At 37.2% G+C, this 19,324-nt stretch overlaps 2 protein-coding genes across 5 annotated transcripts in view; one reads left to right on the top strand and one right to left on the bottom strand.

Annotated features, from left to right (window-relative positions):
• The window catches only part of KIAA1328 (KIAA1328 ortholog), a 168,568-nt gene extending 152,124 nt beyond the window's left edge, over window positions 1-16,444 (bottom strand). Inside the window, 4 exon segments of the mRNA XM_032467269.1 lie at window positions 2,450-2,544; window positions 9,691-9,833; window positions 10,542-10,577; window positions 16,331-16,444. Of these exon segments, the coding sequence (XP_032323160.1) occupies window positions 2,450-2,544; window positions 9,691-9,833; window positions 10,542-10,577; window positions 16,331-16,388 (332 nt within the window). The 5' untranslated portion in view covers window positions 16,389-16,444.
• Window positions 16,445-16,506: 62 nt separating this feature from the next.
• TPGS2 (tubulin polyglutamylase complex subunit 2) overlaps window positions 16,507-19,324 on the top strand; it is a 29,969-nt gene continuing 27,151 nt past the window's right edge. For 3 of the 4 annotated variants that reach the window (XM_032467271.1, XM_032467270.1, XM_032467272.1), the window contains exon 1: window positions 16,530-16,875. In XM_032467271.1, coding sequence (XP_032323162.1) covers window positions 16,794-16,875 — 82 coding nt within the window. In that variant the 5' untranslated portion in view covers window positions 16,530-16,793. Of the gene's footprint in view, window positions 16,876-19,324 lie in introns of all 4 variants that reach the window. The other variant, XM_006183411.3, reaches the window with a different exon arrangement.

Raw genomic sequence — 19,324 nt, 5'->3', positions numbered from 1 at the left:
TTAAAATTTCCTTATCCTCTCTTGAAATTTACTTTGTAACCTATTATAAATTGTTTATCAACCCCCTCCAAATTCATAAAGACCCCAAATGGGAAGACAAAAAACTAAGTCACTAAAAAATTAAAGCCTAATTTTCTTATTGTACTGCAATGCACATTTAATTATGACCCAAAAAGTTATGATTAGTTTAATAAAATAAAAGGCCAGAATAAATATAAAATAATGATGATCTACTCATTTTGCAATGGGAAACTAATGGTGCTACATTTTCTATTTTTCTTCTGAGAAATGTCAAGTTGAAATAGCAAACTGTCCTCTGGGAAAAATCAGAGTATCTGAGCCTAAAAAAGAACTCTGTCCTCGAATGAGTTAGTACACAAGTATTCACTGGGGAACCATGCATTATTTCACAGTGTGGGCTTAGGACATGAAATAGTGCAGGTTTTTTTAGGCTTCTTAGAATATGGCTCATATACAACAAAAACTGCAATTGTGGCCAAGATTATTTAAACATTTTTTTCCTTTAAGGAATAAGCTATGATGCAGTCTGTGCATTAGTCTATGGTGCCCCTCCCCATCTTAAAAGATCTCAGTAAAAAGATGCAAGTGCATAAATAAAGAACTGTCACCATCTTTCAGCACAAACTACAATATTTTGCAGAGCCATTCATTTTTCAAGTCCCCATAAATGACACTACTTTCTCATCCACGCAAACAATTCATTAATTTTACTGTAAAAGACTTTTTGAGGTCACTTCATTCAACAATCTTGAACAAAAAGAATTTTCTCTATCCTAATACCTCTTAGAAAGATTAATCAATATTCCACTTATCCTTCTGCAAATGTAAATCAATGCTGGACACCTCAGGGAAGTCCCCTCAGTTACTTGAAACCCATATATCAAGTCATCTCTTAATACTCTCTTCTACAAACTAAATAATTCATAATATTCCTAATTTACCTTTTAGTATCTGTTATCCATTAACCTGTAAATTTTGATTTGTGTATGTATTCTATTATTTTATAAGTGTAGTTAACACAGTGAAAAAGCTTTCTGATCATATTATTAAGGAGACACCAAAAGATTAAAAACTCGTATTAGGCGTTTTTATCTGTTTTCTTGCCAAATAGCATAAAATATTGCTTGCTCATGTTCAAGTTAAATTTAACTATAAACCACGCTTTTTTTTTTTTTTAATGGACTGGGCCTAACCAGTAAGCGTTTCCCTAAAATGAATTTCTAATTTATTTTTATCCTAGGCATATAATAACCTGTCCGTGTCACTACTCTCTTTTATCCTGTTTGAATGAAACCATTTCCCAACCTCTTATGCCAAGTCTGAATTTTATTTATATCTTCTATTAACATTTATTCTTATTTAGAAACAGCAATAAATCTTGCAGGCATCTTTTTTATTCTCTCACAGAGAGCACCAATAAAGACACTGACTAAAGAGGATCTCACAGCTAGGTTCTCAATGGATGCCTCCAAGATATAGGTAAGCCAGTCTTGGAATTTGGACACATACGGTTTTCCCACTTACACTGCTAAAGTCAAGGCCATGTTTTTATGGGAAAAAAAAAAAGCTGTGCTTTTGAAAGAATGCTTTACACTTGTGCATAGTAGTTGAAATTCTTAAGTATGCTATACTTGAATATGACGTAGGAATACATGAGATTTTTTAAGTCTTCTGACATTTTCTCCATTTGGTTTGGCCTTTATCACAACTAAAACAATCTCCATTCTTTATATCTAATTTTTACTGAAAAGACATGAATGAAAACAACTTTCAAAACTTCAGCCTCCTAATAATCCTCTATTAATACTTTTTCATTATTCTCTATTTATTGAAAAGTGTTATTAGTTTAAAAAGAAAACAAGGATACATTATTCCCATATACCTATATGTTAACAGTAAATATAGTAATAATGGGGTTTTTTAGCAGTCAAATTTGTACTAATATCAATCTTAGTATGTACTAACACATTGACCCTTTACCAAGAATCTAGCACTTTGCTAGAAAGCAGAAGTTGATTGAAACGAAATCAATATGCTCTAATATTTCAGGTATGTTCTAAGCCTGGCAGCTGAAATTATATCACTCAGGACAGCAATGGCAATGCAGGACCATTACTAACTATATGGAGTCAAACTAATTGTAATAGCTTTAGGGACATCTACAGCCATCTACGTGGTTAAAAAGTGTTGTGAGATGATCATAAATTAAGTGTTTAACAATTAAATGATCTCCCAATACAAAAAATAATATTTGAGATAATGAAAACTCTACTTGGCACCACAGAATAGCTTTTTTTTTTTTTTGAAAAAAATCTTTGTTCCCGTAAGATCCATGACACAAGGACATCAGAACATATTTGCAATTTTCTATTTTCAAAAAGCTGTTCTTTCTCGTACAGTAATGCATTTCATATAAAGTTTGTCTCACCTGGCCAGTTCTTTAATTAAGTTTGCAATGCGTCTTTTGTCTTCAAGACATAAATCTTTCAATGATGCACTCTTCATTCCTCTCCTGCAGAAATTCTAAAACAAATAAAAAAAATCCTTCAGATTAACTTTTACTAACAACAATTATTAAGACTTGTCGAGAAAGCTCTTAAAATAAGCACAGGAGGTAAAATTTCTTAGATCTCTTTTATCTGGTAGAACACCATTTACCTGTTTCATTTAAACCTACTGTGAACTCAAAACAGGCTAAGGAACTATCTGTCCACCAGGGGACATCATGAATTTACACTGAAAAGCACATGGAAAGAACTCAAAGGCAGAAATATGCCTGCTAAAATATGAGGGAGTATTAAGAAAACAACCTTCCCTTTGTGAATGTCACAGAAACAAACACCTAATGGAAGATTCTGAGAGTCTGTCCTACACTATAGCCTCCAGGCTGCTTAAAGGCAGACTAAGGTTGGCAGCAGAGGCACCAGTTTCTAAGCTCTCAATATATCCAAAGGTTCATTTCAAAGAGTATTAGAACACAGAGTAATAATAATGGCTAACATTATATCTAGTGTTATTAGGGCTATCCTAAGTATTTTACACTTAATCCATTTCGTTTTCACAACAATGCTATGAGGTAGGTATTATTCCTATTCTACAGTGAGGGTACATATCTTGCCTAGAATTATAGCAACTAAGTAGCAGAATCAAGACTCGAGCATTGGTTCCAAAGTCTGTATTCTTACCTACTGTACTATCCTATCTTTTGTGCTATAAAAGGTTCTCCCGGTACTTGAATATCTTTAAGAGGGGTAAAGACCATGAAGCCCAGGGATTCACAAGGGAACTGGAGATAACATGTAAAAGGGAAAACATGTTTCTCTAAAAAAAAAAAAAAAAAACCACCTTGGCATTTGTGTAACTGCAAAGTAGGTTAGTCCAACTACTTCAGGTAGCTAGGAATAATCCAAGACCCCTAAAGTGAATCCTGGAATTACTGATAGCCAAAGATGGAAAAGACAGGGGAGAAAAAGGAGATGGACAAAAGGAGATGGTAAAAAAAAAATCAAATAGATTTGATTGTAGATTTTTGGTATGGTCAATTTAAGATGCCAGGAGGACATTCACATAGAAGTGCTTAGGTAAGAAGGCAGAAATGTGGGTCTGACTCTCAAGTCAGAGAAAAACACAAAGATTTAAAATGTTATTGTTGATGTTAAGATTTTTATTATTTTCTTTAGACTTTTCTATGTTTTAAAGTTTCTTTAAAGTTAAAAAATAATAGTTTTTAAAAATCATCTACTAATCCAAGCAAATAAATTAAAATTGGTATTTGAAAAGACAAGAGAAGAATCAGAAGCATACAACATTGTGGGAGAAAAAAGTTTTAAGAAGAATGTGGGGTAAATAGTGCTAATGATCAAAAAAGTTAAACAGAATATAAAAAGAAGTCACTGGATTTGACAATGGTTAAAGTTGCTGAAAACCTGTTAAAAGAAATTTTACTAGTGGTGTAGTGAATGAACAAGAGAAACCCTTGCACATAGGCAAGAATTTCAGCAGCATTGTGTTTAGGCAAAAACCTGAGAACACAAATGTTTGTCAATCAGAGAGCAGTTGAACTGTGGTGTATTTATACAGTGGAAGTCTGCAGCTACTGGTTGTCACCTACGGACATTCTTCTTCAATCCCACCCTTCCAGGCTCTGCTCTGTGATGCTCAGGCTGAGGTTCTGGAAACCTCTCTTCTCCTTCATGGCTCTCTGTTAAACTCTGCCAACAGGAAGAACTAGACATTTTTAGAGGACGAAAGGACAGACTCTGTCCTACTTACTTCCTGTTTCTGTCTGTGTCACTCCGGTCAGAGATCTTCACCCTGGCAAGAACGGCTGATTCCAGTTTGTAATTTTTCCAGCCCTGGCAGAACCAGCCTTTAGAGTGTCTCCCTCAGGGAGAGCAGGGCCAGTCAGGCTGACTCCCCATCAGAGGTCCAAGTTCCAGCTCTAAGCGGCTCCTCTTCCAAGCTTCTAGGTTTTAATAATTACAACTTGTTCTGTCTGTTTTCCCAGCCCAAGGATGGTGGTTTTTTCTTGCAGTTATTATCTACAAGAGAACTGAGTGTGCCTTTTTGCTTTCCAGTTCTCTAGCAGCAATTTAACAAGTCTTTACACTGAACAGTCTCAGGTAAAACAACTAACTAAACCCTGACTGAAATATCAGTGAAAAGAAATGAAATATAACTATGTGCAAAATAAATTAATCCTGTGAATATAATGTTGAATAAAAAAGCAAATTACACAATATGAGGTCATTTATATAAAGTTCAAAATATATAAAACAAAATATTGTTTAAAAAATAAATACATGTTTAGACTATATAGGATAGGGGTTGCCAGCCAAATCTGGCCCAAAGCCTGGTTTTGTTTAAAAAAAAAAGTTTATTAAAACACAGACATGCACATTCATTTACATATTGACATATACATGGCTCGTTCCGCACTACAGTAGTAGAGCTGAGTAACTGAGACAGAGACCATGTGTCTCACAAAGGCTAAATATTTACTATCTGGCCCTTAACAGAAAAAGGCTTGTCAGCCCCTGATACAGAAAAACAAAAGAATGATAAACACAACATTCAGGATAGAGATTACCAAAGAAGATGAAATAGTAAGGGAAGGACACAGCTGTACAGTCATCTGATTTACAAGTACAGCACTGCAATTCAATGGGGGAAAGAACAGTCTTCTCAATAAATTGTACTGGACCAATAAGACTATCAGCATGGAAAAAGGAACCATGACCCTAGCTTTAGACCAAACAGATATTAATTTCTGATGAATAATGGGTTTAATTGTGAAAAGCAAGACAATGCGGTTTCGAAAAGAGAGAGAGAACTTGCTGCAAAGAGTGTAGTTGGCTAACAGCCTCACACAACCACTGCCACAGCTTCAGGATCCAATGCACTGTTTATGCCAAGGCCAATGACTGGCAACAGCAGAGATACAGGAACTGGGCCATTTCTGCTTGACATGGCATCCTAAAAGAACAATATTTTGCTCTGGGAGTCCCCATTAACCAGACAGGCAAAAGACCTCAACTGAATTTCTAGAGATTAAAAACTACACTGTCTTACACGAAAAATATACTGGATAAGATTAGTAGCAAAAGATGAATGCAGAAGATAATTTTCAAACACAGCAATACAAACTATCCACAGACAAGCACAAAACAACAACAAAAAACTGAAAAAAAAAAAAATAGAGGATCAGAGAGCTGTGGTATAACTTCAAGTGGTCTAATATGTGTATAATTGGAATCCTCCAAAGAGAGGAGAGAGAGGGAGACACAAATTATCTGAAGACATCGTGGCTCAAAAATTTCCCAATTTAATGAAAACCAGAAACTCACAGATCCAAAATGCTTAACAAACTCCAATCCAAAGGAAATTTAGAAAACTAGTCCAAAGCATAATATAATCAAACTGCTAAACACTAGTGATAAAAAGAGAATCTTAAAAGTAGCTAGAGTTAAACCTCACGCATACTAAATGCAGGGGAATAAAAATAAGGATGACAACAGACTTCCCAAAAACATCGCAGGTGAGGCAACAGCACAGCACTGTCATTAAGCCCTGACAGAAAAAAACTAACAGCTCAGAATTTTATAACTAGTAAAAAAATCTTTCAGAAGTGAAAATGAAATAAAGACTTTTTCAGGCATACAAAAATCAAAGAAAAAAAATCATTCCCAACATACCTGTACTATAGTAATGTTAAAGGAAGTCCTTTAAGCAATGGAAAATATCAATGATATCAAATGGGAAACACCAGAAATGGTAACTCTGTGGCTAAATCTGAAAGTCTTTTGTTGCATTTTTAAATCTCTTGAAAAGACAAACTGAAATAAAAGGAAAAAAACTGAAAAGGGAGATGTAAAGCTATCTCTATTCACAGATGGCATGACCTTATCTTTAGAAAATTATAAGGAATTTGCCCAAAACTACTAGATTAAAACTAATAAATAAATTAAGAAAGGTTGCAGGACACAAAATCAACTGTTTCCATATACTAGCAGTGAAAAATTCAAAAATGAAATTAAGAAAACTATTCCATTAATAGTAGCATCAAAAAGTATAAAATACTTAATACTTAGAAATAAACTTAACAAAAGGAATATAAGGTATATACACCAAAAACTACAAAATATTGCTGAAAGAAATGAAAGGATATGTAAATAAACAGAAATACATTTCACACACCATATTCAAGGACTGGAAGACTTAATATTAAATTGAGAGTATTCTCCAAATTGATCTGAAGATTCAACACTATAGAGGGAGAGGGAAATACAAACTACTGGCTGTAAGATAGGCTCAAGGATGTATTGTACAAAATGTGAAATACAGCCAATATTTTGTAATAACTGTAAATGGAAAGTAACCTTTAAAAACTGTGTATTTTTTAAAGATTCAACACAATTGCTATCAAAATTCAACCTGACTTTTGTGCCAAAATTGACAAGCTGATTCCATAATTTCTATGCAAAACCAAAAGACCCAGAATAGCCAAAACAATCTTGAAAAAGAAAACAAACTTGGAGAACTTATACTTCCTGATTCCAAGACATACTACAAATCTATAATTAAAACAGTGTGGTATTAATATTAAAATAGAATATACATCAATAGAACAGAATTGAGTTTCCAGAAATAAATGCTTACATTTATTTAACACATTTTCAACAAGGGTGTCAAGACAATCAAGTAAGAAAGAACAGTCTTTGCAATAAACAATGCTGGGACAAGTGGAAAGCCATATGCGAAAGAAAGAATGAAGTTGAGTCATGACCACACTATATACAGAAATTAAATCAAAATGGATCAAAGCCTAAAGGTAATATCTAAAGTTATAAAACTCTTAGATGTTGGTATAAATCTTTGGGACCTAGGCAATGATTTCTTAGATATGACAACAAAGCCCAGGCAACAAAAGAAAAACATTGGTAAGTTGGACCTCATCAAAATTAAAAACTTTCATGCTTCAAAAGGACACCAATAAGAAACCAAAAAGACAATGCACAGAATGGGAGAAAACATTTGCAAATCATGTATCTGACAACAGACTTGGAGGTGGAATTTATAAAGAACTCTTACAACTCATCAATAAGAAAACAAATAACCCAATTGAAAAGGATCTGAATAGACATTTCTCTAAAGAACATATACAAATGGCCAAGAAGCACACAAAAAGATGACCATTACTGGCCATTAGGAAAATACAAATCAAAACCACAACAAGATACCACTTCATACTCACTAGGACAATTATAAATAAAAAAGATGGATATAAAGTGTTGGTAAGAATGTGGAAAATCTGGAATCCTTATACATTCCTGGTGGAATGTGAAGTGGTACAGCCATTGTGGCAATTCACCAAAAGGTTAAATACAGAATTATTACGTGACCCAGTAATTGTACTTCTACGTGTATACCCAAGAAAACTGCAAACATACATCCACACAAAAACTTGTATACGAATGTTCATAGTAACATCATTCATACTAGCCAAAAAGTGTAACAACCCAAATGTCCTTCGGCTAGTATGTATTCAGCCATAAAAAGGAAGGAAGGAATGACCTACAACACAGACGAACTTTGAAATCACTATGCTAAGTGAAAGAAGCCAGTCACAACAGGTCACACATTAGATGATTCCATTTATGTGAAATGTCCAGAAAAGACATATAGAGACTAAAAGCAGATTTGTGGTTGCTAGGAGCTGACACAAATGAGGAATAGCTTCTGTTCACTATTAAACACACAAACCATTATATGAAAAAGTACTTTCAATTTTTGAAAAGAACTTGCAAATTCAACTATTCAGATCCTACTATGAAGTGGATACACTGGGGATGTAAGTAACACAAACAGGACTTTTGAGCTAATCACAGTTAAATCCTGTAGACAATTAAACATAATACAGTTGACCCTTGAACAATATGGGTTTGAACTGTGCAGGTCCACTTACAAGCAGATTTTTTTCAACAAATATATTGGAAAACTTTTTGGAGATTTACAACAATTTGAAGAAGCTCGCAGACGGACAACATAGCCTAGAAATACCAAAAAAATTAAGGAAAAGGTGTATCATAAATGCATAAAATATGTAGATATACATAGAACATTCAAAATACATGTTAAGTGACCATTTATGTTACTAGTAAGGCTTTCATTCAACAGCAGGCTGTTATTAAAGTTTTGGGGAGTCAGAAGTTTATGCAGATTTTCAACTGCACAGAAATCAATGAATGCCCCTTAATGCCCACTGTTGTTCAAGAGTCAACTGTAATTAGAAACAAACCAGATATTGGAAATATCATAAACTCAAGAACATAAACCAAGGATTTAAAAAAAAATTTTTTAAGGGGTCGATAGTAAATGATTTTGACTTTGTGGGCACATGTCTTTATAGCGACTCTACCATTGTAATACAAAAGCAGCAACAAAGATACTAAAAGAATGAGCATGGCTGTTTTCCAGTAACACTTCATTTACAAAACAGGCAGAAGAGGGTTTGGCCTAGACGGTCATAGACTGCCAAACCCTGATTTAAACTCTGGTTGGGGAAACAAAATATAACAAAAAGTAAAATAAACCAATTAGATAGGGCATGTGCCAAAGGAATGCACAGACACCATTTCAGAGGCAAAGACAAGAGACAAACCAATGACCGAGCTATAAAGAGTCTTTATGATATTATTTGCCAAGTGAAGGAAATAATAATAATACTGCAGGCTAATTTTGTTTTAGTAAAGCAGTTTTCTTGTATACAAAGGTTTATTCATCATCAATTAACAAATTCAGATGAACGAAAGTCATAAAAGGTGCCTAATAAAAGAAAAAATTATCAATATGACTTATTAACTCCACACAGATTAGGATGTAAATAATAAGACATAATAAGACAATAAGTGTTTTTTAACTAACGCTGAAAGCAAGCCTAGACATTTTGGAACAAAACCTTTGAGTAATATACACACTCTATACTCATACTAAACAAAGCGTCTTAGAGTCCTTTGTATCTTTTAAAAATGCTTGTAGATCAAATAATGTTCAAGGGCTCTTATACCTTTATCTATCAGTTAGTGTCAGCACAGAAAAATAACTTATTGGTCACCATCTATAAAGATTGGAAAATAAGAAAAAAGAAAAAGAAAAAAAGAAATTACTGACCTGTCCATCTACAGAATCTCCTGCACCTCTTAAGGACTCCGTGGAGACTGAAGCAGCAGTCACCCTGGGAGTCTTAAGTTTAACATCAGCTTTTGGATTCACCATCTTCTGTCTTGATCTGATGTTTCCTTCTGCAGAAATTCCTAAAAATTTCCATAAAACAAGATTTCAAAATTTTATCTTTTCATTCTCTTAAACCTTACCTCCACCAGCCTCTTCCTTGACATATTCTACATTATGGGACTTGACGGGGAAAATTCTTACTCTATAAGCTTTATTTTAAAGCTCTTGTAATAAATAACGAACTGTGAAAAGATTATTTTTTGACTAAAGATTCAACTGAAATATTTTTAAAAGGGGATGTGAATATTTGTAAGTTATACTAAAACCAATCAGCTACAACATGCCATACATACCTTAACTTACTGGAAATTAAAAATCTGATTTTTCACATAATTAGGATGTCTCTAACGGTTTAGTTTTACTACTTATCTTGTAACAACCAGTAAACTTTAAAGTCTACTTCATAAACCCTATAACAAGTTTTCACATTTATCTTTGAAAGATAAAATTTAGACTATTATTTGTAATATGAAAAATAAGAGAAGCATCCCTTGCTTTTTAATATGTGAATGAAGAAGTTTATAGATTCATCAAAAGCTGACTTGCCCAGCCAGCCTTTGAGGCAAGTATTTCAAACCTTAGTAGAGTCATACCAAATATTAAAATAAATTAGGTTATGATGAACCGTTCTGAATTTATTTATGCTTACAAAGTTTTCCAAATGTTTTATTTTCTCCTATCTCTTAAGCAGCAAAGGAAGCCTACCAAATTAATACAGAAAATCATACCTGGAACATATACTACTGATTGCTCTTCATCAGAAACTGTGAAGGAAGGCATGAAGGAAAATGCTGGGAAAGAGTAACCAATATCCAAATGCTGCTGCTCTGTATTTCTATTATAATTTGTAATTTCTTTTGACCTGGAAATTTATAACTATCTTTCAAAAACAAAACCAGAAGGCAACATAATTAAAATAAATGTAGCAAAATTAATAATCTTTTAAAGCTCATCTTTATATATTCACAACTATCTGTTTCATAAAAATTTTGGGAGGTCTAGTTCCATAAAACTTTACCCATGCTTATTCCCAAGTGAGATATCCAACAATATAAATTCTACAGTTAGATTCATTTTCTTTCTTTTTGTAAACAAGGAGTTAAGTGCTCCTTTTTGCTCATTATTGGAGACCTGACAAGTTATTTTAGGCATAAGTAAGTAATTTCAAAACGAGCATTAGCTTTGAAGAACAAGCACTCTGAGGGCAAGTCAATCATGTGAACACAAAAACATTTTTTGTTCTCCTGCAGCACATTCATGAAATGTTCCAAGAAGCCCTACTCTTTAACAAGTGGAAGAAATTTAAGACAAAAAGAATTATTTCAAATTTCAAAAGGAGAAATTTAGAAAGGCTAAGATCAGTACACTGCTATAGAAAGAGAACCAATATAATAAGACAGTTTACTTTCCAGAAACAAAATATTATTCAGAACTAAATCTAAATCCAGAAATGTTCACAATTTGATAGCCTTCTATTACACTTCCAGGAAGGAAGTGTCTAAACAAATTTTTCCAAATGATGTAGAAAATTCCAAAGTTTTCTGTTACTTTATAAAACATTTTATTTTCCAAGATCTGTAGACAAATCTAATATTAACTATTTCCTTCCAGGAAAAGGCTGGAGTAAAATAGTGGAGTTATAACATATTCAAAAAGTCAATACATTTTAAGTCCAGGATCAATCTTAGTAATGGAAGCTTTTCAAGGAATATTGAATGGAAATGCCTAGAATCCCTAAAGGAATTTAGGAACACAAAGGTGGTGCTATCTGAGCCGCCAGGTGGCTTCTAACAGCTCTCTGCAGGAGTACATGTGCTATCACAGCTTCAAGATTTTGGCTGAAAACTGGTATCTTTAAAAACTTTAAATTCCCTCAGACAGCACGGATGGAGCTTAGAAATTTTTAAGAGGCACATAAGACAAGCAAAGAAACAAAAAACTAGATCCCACTAGGAAGGAAACTGATAGCAACTTAACACTGGAGCAGAGAGAATTTCTAAATTCACTGACTCCCAATCTAAGAAAAAAAAAAAAAAAGCCTTAGAAAATGAAATTGTGCAGGCTCTTTAACAGCAGATTAATTTTTTATATCCCTTGGGACTGCATACACTGCAGGTATTCAATAAATGTTTAATTATTTGCTGTTGGAAATGCACACATGGGAAAAAGCACCCGGGGGAAAAACTTCAAGATGACTCAGGACATGCTCCACATGGCAGGTGTCTTCAATTGGAGTATGCAGTAGTGATGAATGTGCAGAATATTTTCCATCTCCAAGGATGACCTATGGAAAGGCTAACGTTACTGAGTCCTGGAAAACATATACACTTCCCTAGAACGTTCACAAAGGAGCCTGCTCACAGCTGGATGTCACTGAGGACCCCACTCAGCTAAATCTTGATTTGGAAGCTTATCAAGTATTTTATATTTTCTCCTCTCTTCTCAAATCTGATACGACTTCCCTCCATCCTTACTCTAACCTAATAACTTTGCTTCCTATTTCTTTAAGAAAAACAAACTGTAGAAGCCTTCTACAAGCTTCTACTTGCAGATGACATGATATTACATATAAAAAACCCTAAAGACACCACCAAAAAACTGTTAGAACTAGTAGAAAAAAATCCAGTAAAGTTACAGGATACAAAATCAATATACAAAAATCTATTGCATTTCTATACAAGAACCACCAACTATAAAGACAAATTAGGAAACCAATCCAATTTACAGTTGCATCAAAAAAGAGTAAAATATCTAGGAATAAATTTAACCAAGGAGGTGAAAAATATGATACTGATGAAAGAAACTGTAAGAAGATGCAAATAGAAAGATAGTCCACAATCACGAACTGAAAGAATATTGTTAAAATGTCCATAAAGCAACCTACAGGTTCAATGCAATCCCTATCAAAATTCCAATGCCATTTTCCATAGAAATAGAACAGACAATCCTAAAACTTGTATGGAGCCACAGAGGACCCCAGTTGGACAAAGTAATCTTGAGAAAGAAGAACAAAGTTGGAAGTATTACACGTTCTGATTTCAAACTATATTACAAAGCTACAGTAATCAAAACAGAATAGTATTGGCATAAAAACCCATGAGAGCTACCCTTTTCCTACTTTATTTTTCTCCACAGCACCTACAATCATTGGACAGACAATATATTTTACTTATTCACAAACTCATCTCATTTCACTAAAATGTAAGCACCAAGCAGGTGAAGATTTGCATTGTTTTGATCAATGTTGTGTCTCCTAAGGCCAAAGAATGCCTGGCTCATAGTAAACCATCTACAGACAATTGAAATTGGTATTTACCTAATCCTATGAGGCACTGTCTAACAACTCAGTGTTTTCTTTCTCTCTTTGTCCCACTCAAAATATGCATGCAAAACCCATTAGCTACATCTATGCTAAATTCCTTTTCAAATATAAAATGCTAAATAACTGACCTTGACAAAAGTTTTTAAAAATAAGAACAAGAATATTTGAAATTGCCTCCATCCAACCTATCCTATATAATCATCTGTAATCTATCTTCATCTCATTATTTTAGGAATCCAAATATTTACCTTCTTCAAATACAAAGATTCCCAACAAACGTATATTTTATAGGAAAGTCAAAGAGACACAATATACAGCAAATGTATATTAAACCTCTTACTAGGCTCTGTGTGCTACCTTAATTCATTTGGAAGTGCCTCAAAAAGACATGTACAGCAAGTTATAAAGCACATTTAATGCTGGTACCAATCTATCCAAATCCCCAGAATTAAAGTAGGAATTAGAAACCCAAGGCAGAGTGGTAGAGAGGAAGAAGTGTACCCATCCTAGATCACCAGGAGCTGAAGAAAATACATTTAATACTGCCCACACTTCCCTACCCTCATGAGTTTGAATCACCTACCAGCAACATGTGTAATACTATTGACCAAGATGATTTTCCTGGGTAGTATATTAACATCAATGTAAAGTCTCTATTTTTAATTGAAAACTCAGGATGGCAGAGATTACAGCTGCTGCAATGTTTTGACCAGGTCCTTTACAGTTCATATTTGTTAATATCAAGTTAACCATACTGTTAATGATAATACACTTGAGTGCATCTGAAGCAATCAAATTTAGATACTGCAGAAACACTAACTTCTTCTGATATTACCAAGACCTATAATGAAGGAGGAAAGCAGTTTATGACCAAAGGGGCATATTTTATTTGCAGATTTAGGCCTTAAAATGACAACATGGTATATTCATTGTCTATACACTGGATATAAAGACACACCTTGTGCAAAACAGTACTGCTGACTCATACTGTGCAGGAGATGCAGAACTCATAAGAACAACCGTATGAAGAAGGTGACATTCAGTCATAGATGATCTGTTCTCACTTGATGGAAACATCTAGGACTGGGAAATGTCTTGATTACATTTCTCTAACTGTTTAGGCAAAGCACTGAAAATCTTTCAATAGTGTGAAAAGAATACCAGATTACAGGATTTACTTTTTGGTCTTTTCTATTCAAAGTACTAACTATAAAGGCTTTGGGGTGGTCTAGGAAGTCATCAATGTGAGAGGAAAAAGAGATCAAAGACACTAAACCAAATGACTCATAATTATCCTTATACTTTTTAGCAAAGATTCAGTAACAAATTTATATCTGACACTGTTTTTATATGCTATAGAGATTTACAATGAAAATATCTGAGGCTGTATATTACTTGGCCATTATGTGGAACTGGGAGGGGAAACAGGTGATACTGATAACCTTGCAATTCCTTTAAAATATCTGAATGTCTACAGAATATAATCACTACCATTTTCCCAATATAATTTCAACTCCTCACTGTCAATGGGAAGATGAGTATTCTACATTAATTTTTAGAGTAAGGGAGAAGGTAAAAGGAAAGGGAGGATATATGACTGCTATGTGAAATAGGGAGTAATAAGACTACATGAATACATGAGAGTACAGAGCTGCTAACACTAAGAGCTTACATTCAGTTTACATACCTACTAACTTAATCAGTCTCTCCACCCTACACTCCACACACATTCTATATCAGAACAACATTCTGATATATTCTGTATCAGCACAACAGCATTGGTTACACAGAAAGTTAGGGAATAATAATCGAAATCACATAGGTGGTTATGAAAACAATTACACTACAGAAGCACATTATAAGCTAATAATCTTCAAATATCTCCTCCATCACAAAATTCTAACATTGCAGAGGCAATGTTTCATGAGAAAATCAGACTCATCCTAATTTCCTGACTTTCTAAGTCAGTCCAGCTGCTCCCGATGCACATACTCTTCTGATAGGTAAAGAAAAAAAATATTTAATTTGCACAGTGCACTAATGTACTTTTATCCACAGTGAATGGACACGCCTTCACTTGATTCTCACCAACCTATAAGACACAAGTGGTAATTATGTTTAGAAAGTGCTTAACACTAAACACTGAGTGGCAAGAAATGAAAAATACCTCTCTCTTCACGGCATGACACTTGAATCCTAGTAACTCAACAAGGAGAACTGATGATATTTTGTAAGTTCTACTGAGAGCTAAGTAGAATGCACAAAGAATAATTCTGCCAAAGTTAACAGCAATGCCTCCAACAATGCCATCACCAATACTAGCAAACAGCAAAAAGACTTGCCTCTGCAGACGTCCTACCGTGAAAGCCCTCCTTTCATGTAACGCTCCTCTAACAAAAATGAGTATATTATCAGGACCAAAGATAAGGCTGGAACAGTCTTCCTAACCCAGGAAAAGAACCAGTTTTGTCACACATTTCATCATAGATACTGAACTGGGAATACCACCCCAAGGGGAAAAGCACCACAGGTTCTCCATCGCAAAACAATCTAGGAACTTCAGTCCAGCTAGGGGTGACCCGCAATCTACATGCAAATCTACGCTACTTCCTGGCCCCATGTTCTGCATGGCATCTTATTCCGTAATCAGTGCCACCAGATCACGTCCCCGTGAAACCAAGACGCACGCTTCTCCGAAGACCCCAGTACGAAAATAAAATCACTGACAGGCCTTCGAAGTCCGACAAGGTCCTGACTTGCTCCTAACAGCGCTGACCAAGGATACCCCTAAACCAAGACAAAAAACTCTCTCGGACCAGCCAACACCGCCCCTGCTTCCATAAGCCCACTCCCCACAGGCTCTGCCGGCCGGAGGTCACCACGGGCAGAGGGACCCTCCCAGCCCCAGGATGGGCCAAGCCTCTAGGCCATCTTTCCAGAGCTCACCGCCAAGGAGGGCTGGGAAACATCTGAGCTGGGTCCCCACGCCTGGAACTCCAGCCTGGAGGCAGTGCAGGCTCTGTGCCACCGAGTCCCCAAGCAAGCGGGGCAGCCCGGCACCTGGACGGAGGCCGGACGGGACGGCCCCGCCCCCGGGGCCCGCACCGAGCTCCCCCCCTCCACGCAGAGTCCCGCGCGACCGGCCCCCGCCCGGGGGAGGGCGCCGGCGCCCCCTGCCCGGCGGGCAAAGGATACAGTCCCGGCTCCAGAACGCTGCGGCGCCCGGGCGGGAGGGGCCCGCCACGTCCGCCATCTTGAAACAACCGCCACTCGGGGCGTCGCTCCGGGGCCGCCCCGCCCCGGCCTCCAGGCCCGGTCCCGATTGGCCGCACGGCGCAGAGGCCCGCCCCCGCTTGCGTGGCCGGCCCCGGCGGGGCGGGAGGGTCCAGACAGAGGAGTCGCTGTGTCCCGGCGGCGTGGTGTGGAGCGCCCGCCGGGGCCGCGGGAGCAGGCGCCCCGCGGAACTACTACTCCCGGACCAGCCCGGGCTCCGCATCTCCGCCCCGCCGCGCTCTCAGGCGCCGAGCACTACAACTCCCGGCATGCCGTGAACTTGACGGCCTCACCTCCGAGGCGGCGTCCGGCCCTCTGGCCCGCCCCGCTCCCCCGCCCGGTCCCCGCCGCTGCTCCGGCCGCGCGCGGAGCGGGGACGCGAGCCATGGAGGAGACACCGCCCCCGCTGCTGGGCAGCAGCAAGCCGCACCTGGAGAAGCTGACCCTGGGGGTCACCCGCATCCTAGGTGAGTGGGGCGGGGGCCCTTGGGGCGACTGCGGGACGAGCGGTGTGCAGAGAAAGCACGGACGGGCGGCTGGACGCCGGTCCCTGTATGCCAGGGGGCATCGCGGCTGTGACTTCCGTTGTTAAGGAGAAAAGAGGGTGAGCCAGGTGCGTGACTAAGCCGGGAAGCGTTTGCCAGGATTGTGGATGCAGAGCTGGGAAGCCCGAAGATGCTTCCACCCGAAGTCCATCACAGGGCCCAAGAAGGACGAGCAGAGACGTGCAAAGGGGAGACAGCAGGTACCTGACGGTTGGGAGGCTGGGTCTCCCGAGAGGCCTTCTTGGCCAAGGGAGTGTCCAAGCCCTTCCTCTGGAAGTAGAGCGCTCGGGTAATGAATACTGCAGCCAACCTCCCAGGGCCACAACTCCCGTGCACCTCCCGGGGTGTGGCACCTGATGTGGTCCTGAGGAGTCAAGACTTGCACCACTGAATGGGTGGTTTTCTTTATGGAATCTCTACCTAATGCCATCACTTTGCTAGTTTCTGGGGCTACAAAAAAATGAAATGAAATGAAATTAAACACACACACAGTTCAGTAATCCCTTACTGCTTAGACACAGGAGAACCATTATATATGCATCTACAAACTATATGAACAGCAAAAATTGACAGAATTGAAAGAAGTAGGCAATTCAACAACAGTAGTTTGAGACCTAAATACCCTGCTTACAACAATGCGTATACACCTAAGCAGAAAATCAACAAGGAAATAGTAGGCTTAAGCAACACTGTAAATCGACTTTACCTAAATAGACGTCTATAGAACATGTTAACCCAACAGCAGTAGAATAAAAATTCTTCTCAGGTATATATGGAGTAACCTCAAGAACAGACTATATGTTAGACCATTAAAGAAGCCAAGATAAATTTTAAAGGATTGCTATCATACAAAGTGTGTTCTCTGATGATATAACACCAAAACTGATGGGATGGGGTGAAAGCATGGAACAGAAATCAAACTTTCTCAACCTGATAAAGGGCATCTATGAAAAACCCACAGCTAACATTATGCTTAATGGTGAAAAACTGGATACTTTCCCATTAAGATCAGGAACCAGACAAATGTTCGTGAGATCCCCAACACCACACTAGGTTTGATGATTCACTAGGAGGATTACAGGATCTGGGAGACAGTCATGCTATGATTTATTCTGGCAGAAGCAAAGGGAAAGATACAGTGTGGGGAAGTCAAGGAAACCAAACAATTTTCAAGAGTCCTCTCAGTGGATTCACGTGGGACACAATTACTCCAGCAACACGTGATAATACATCTGAAATCTTGTCTACTATGGAAGCTCATTTGAGACTGGGAGCTCATTTGGAAGTCCATCGTTTAGACACACTCTACCTAGTGTATATCAAATTCAAGACTCCCAGAGGAATGCAGGTATTCAGCATAAACCATATCGTTTGCACTAACAGATGCAGTGAGCCATTCTTACCAGGGAATGGTGGGAACCCTCCTGAATTCCAAGTTCCCAGATGCCACCCAGGGGCCAACCTTATAAGCAGACCTTTCTAAAAATTGCAGTCTCAGGCCTGCTGTTTCACTCTTTTCTGCACAATGAGAACTCCCCTCTTACCACTGCTATTCAACATTGTACTGGAAATTCTAGTCCGAGCAATTAGGCAAGAAAATGAAATAAAGACATAAAAATTGGGGAAAAAAAAGAACTAAAGAGTTATTTGCAGATGACATGCTCTTGTATATTAAAAAAAAGTCAGAAGGAATCCACAAAAAGAAAAAAAAAACCCTACACATTAGCAATGAACAATCCAAAAATAAAATTACAAAACAATTCAATTTACAATCATGTCAAAAGAATAAAATACTTTAGTATAAAAATTAGCAGAAGTAAGGCGTGAACAAGTAAATTAACAGAAGTGCATGATTTGTACACTGAAAACCACAACATACTACGAAAAGAAATTAAAGGAGACCTAGATAAATTTGAAGACATCTGATATTTATGATTTGGAAGGCTTAGTACTGTTAGAATCCAATTCTCCCCAAATTGATCTAAAAATCTACAATTCTATCAAAATGTCATTTGCCTCTTTTGCAGAAGTTGACAAGCCAATCTAGTCCTAAAATTAAAATGAGAATGAAGGTGCCCACAATAGCCAAAACAATCTTGGGAAAGAGGAACAAAGTTAGAGGGCTTAAACTTCACTATTTGAAAATTTACTACATTTGGGATAATGGAAAAGTTTTGCAGATGAATAGTGGTAATGGTTGCAAAATAGTGTGTGTGAGTGTACTTAACTGTATACCTCAAAATGGTTAAAGTGGCAAATTTTGTATGTGTATTTTACTGCAATAAAAAAAATTTGCTGCAAAGCTTCAGTAGTCTTCACTGTGGCACTGGCGTGAAGATAGAAATATAGATCAATAGAATAAGATTGAGAC

The sequence above is a fragment of the Camelus ferus genome, chromosome 24 (genome assembly GCF_009834535.1).
Source record: "Camelus ferus isolate YT-003-E chromosome 24, BCGSAC_Cfer_1.0, whole genome shotgun sequence".
NCBI classification, from domain to species: Eukaryota; Metazoa; Chordata; class Mammalia; order Artiodactyla; family Camelidae; genus Camelus; species Camelus ferus.
The sequence above is the reverse complement of the archived record's forward strand: the minus strand, read 5'-3'. Positions and strand labels throughout refer to the sequence as shown.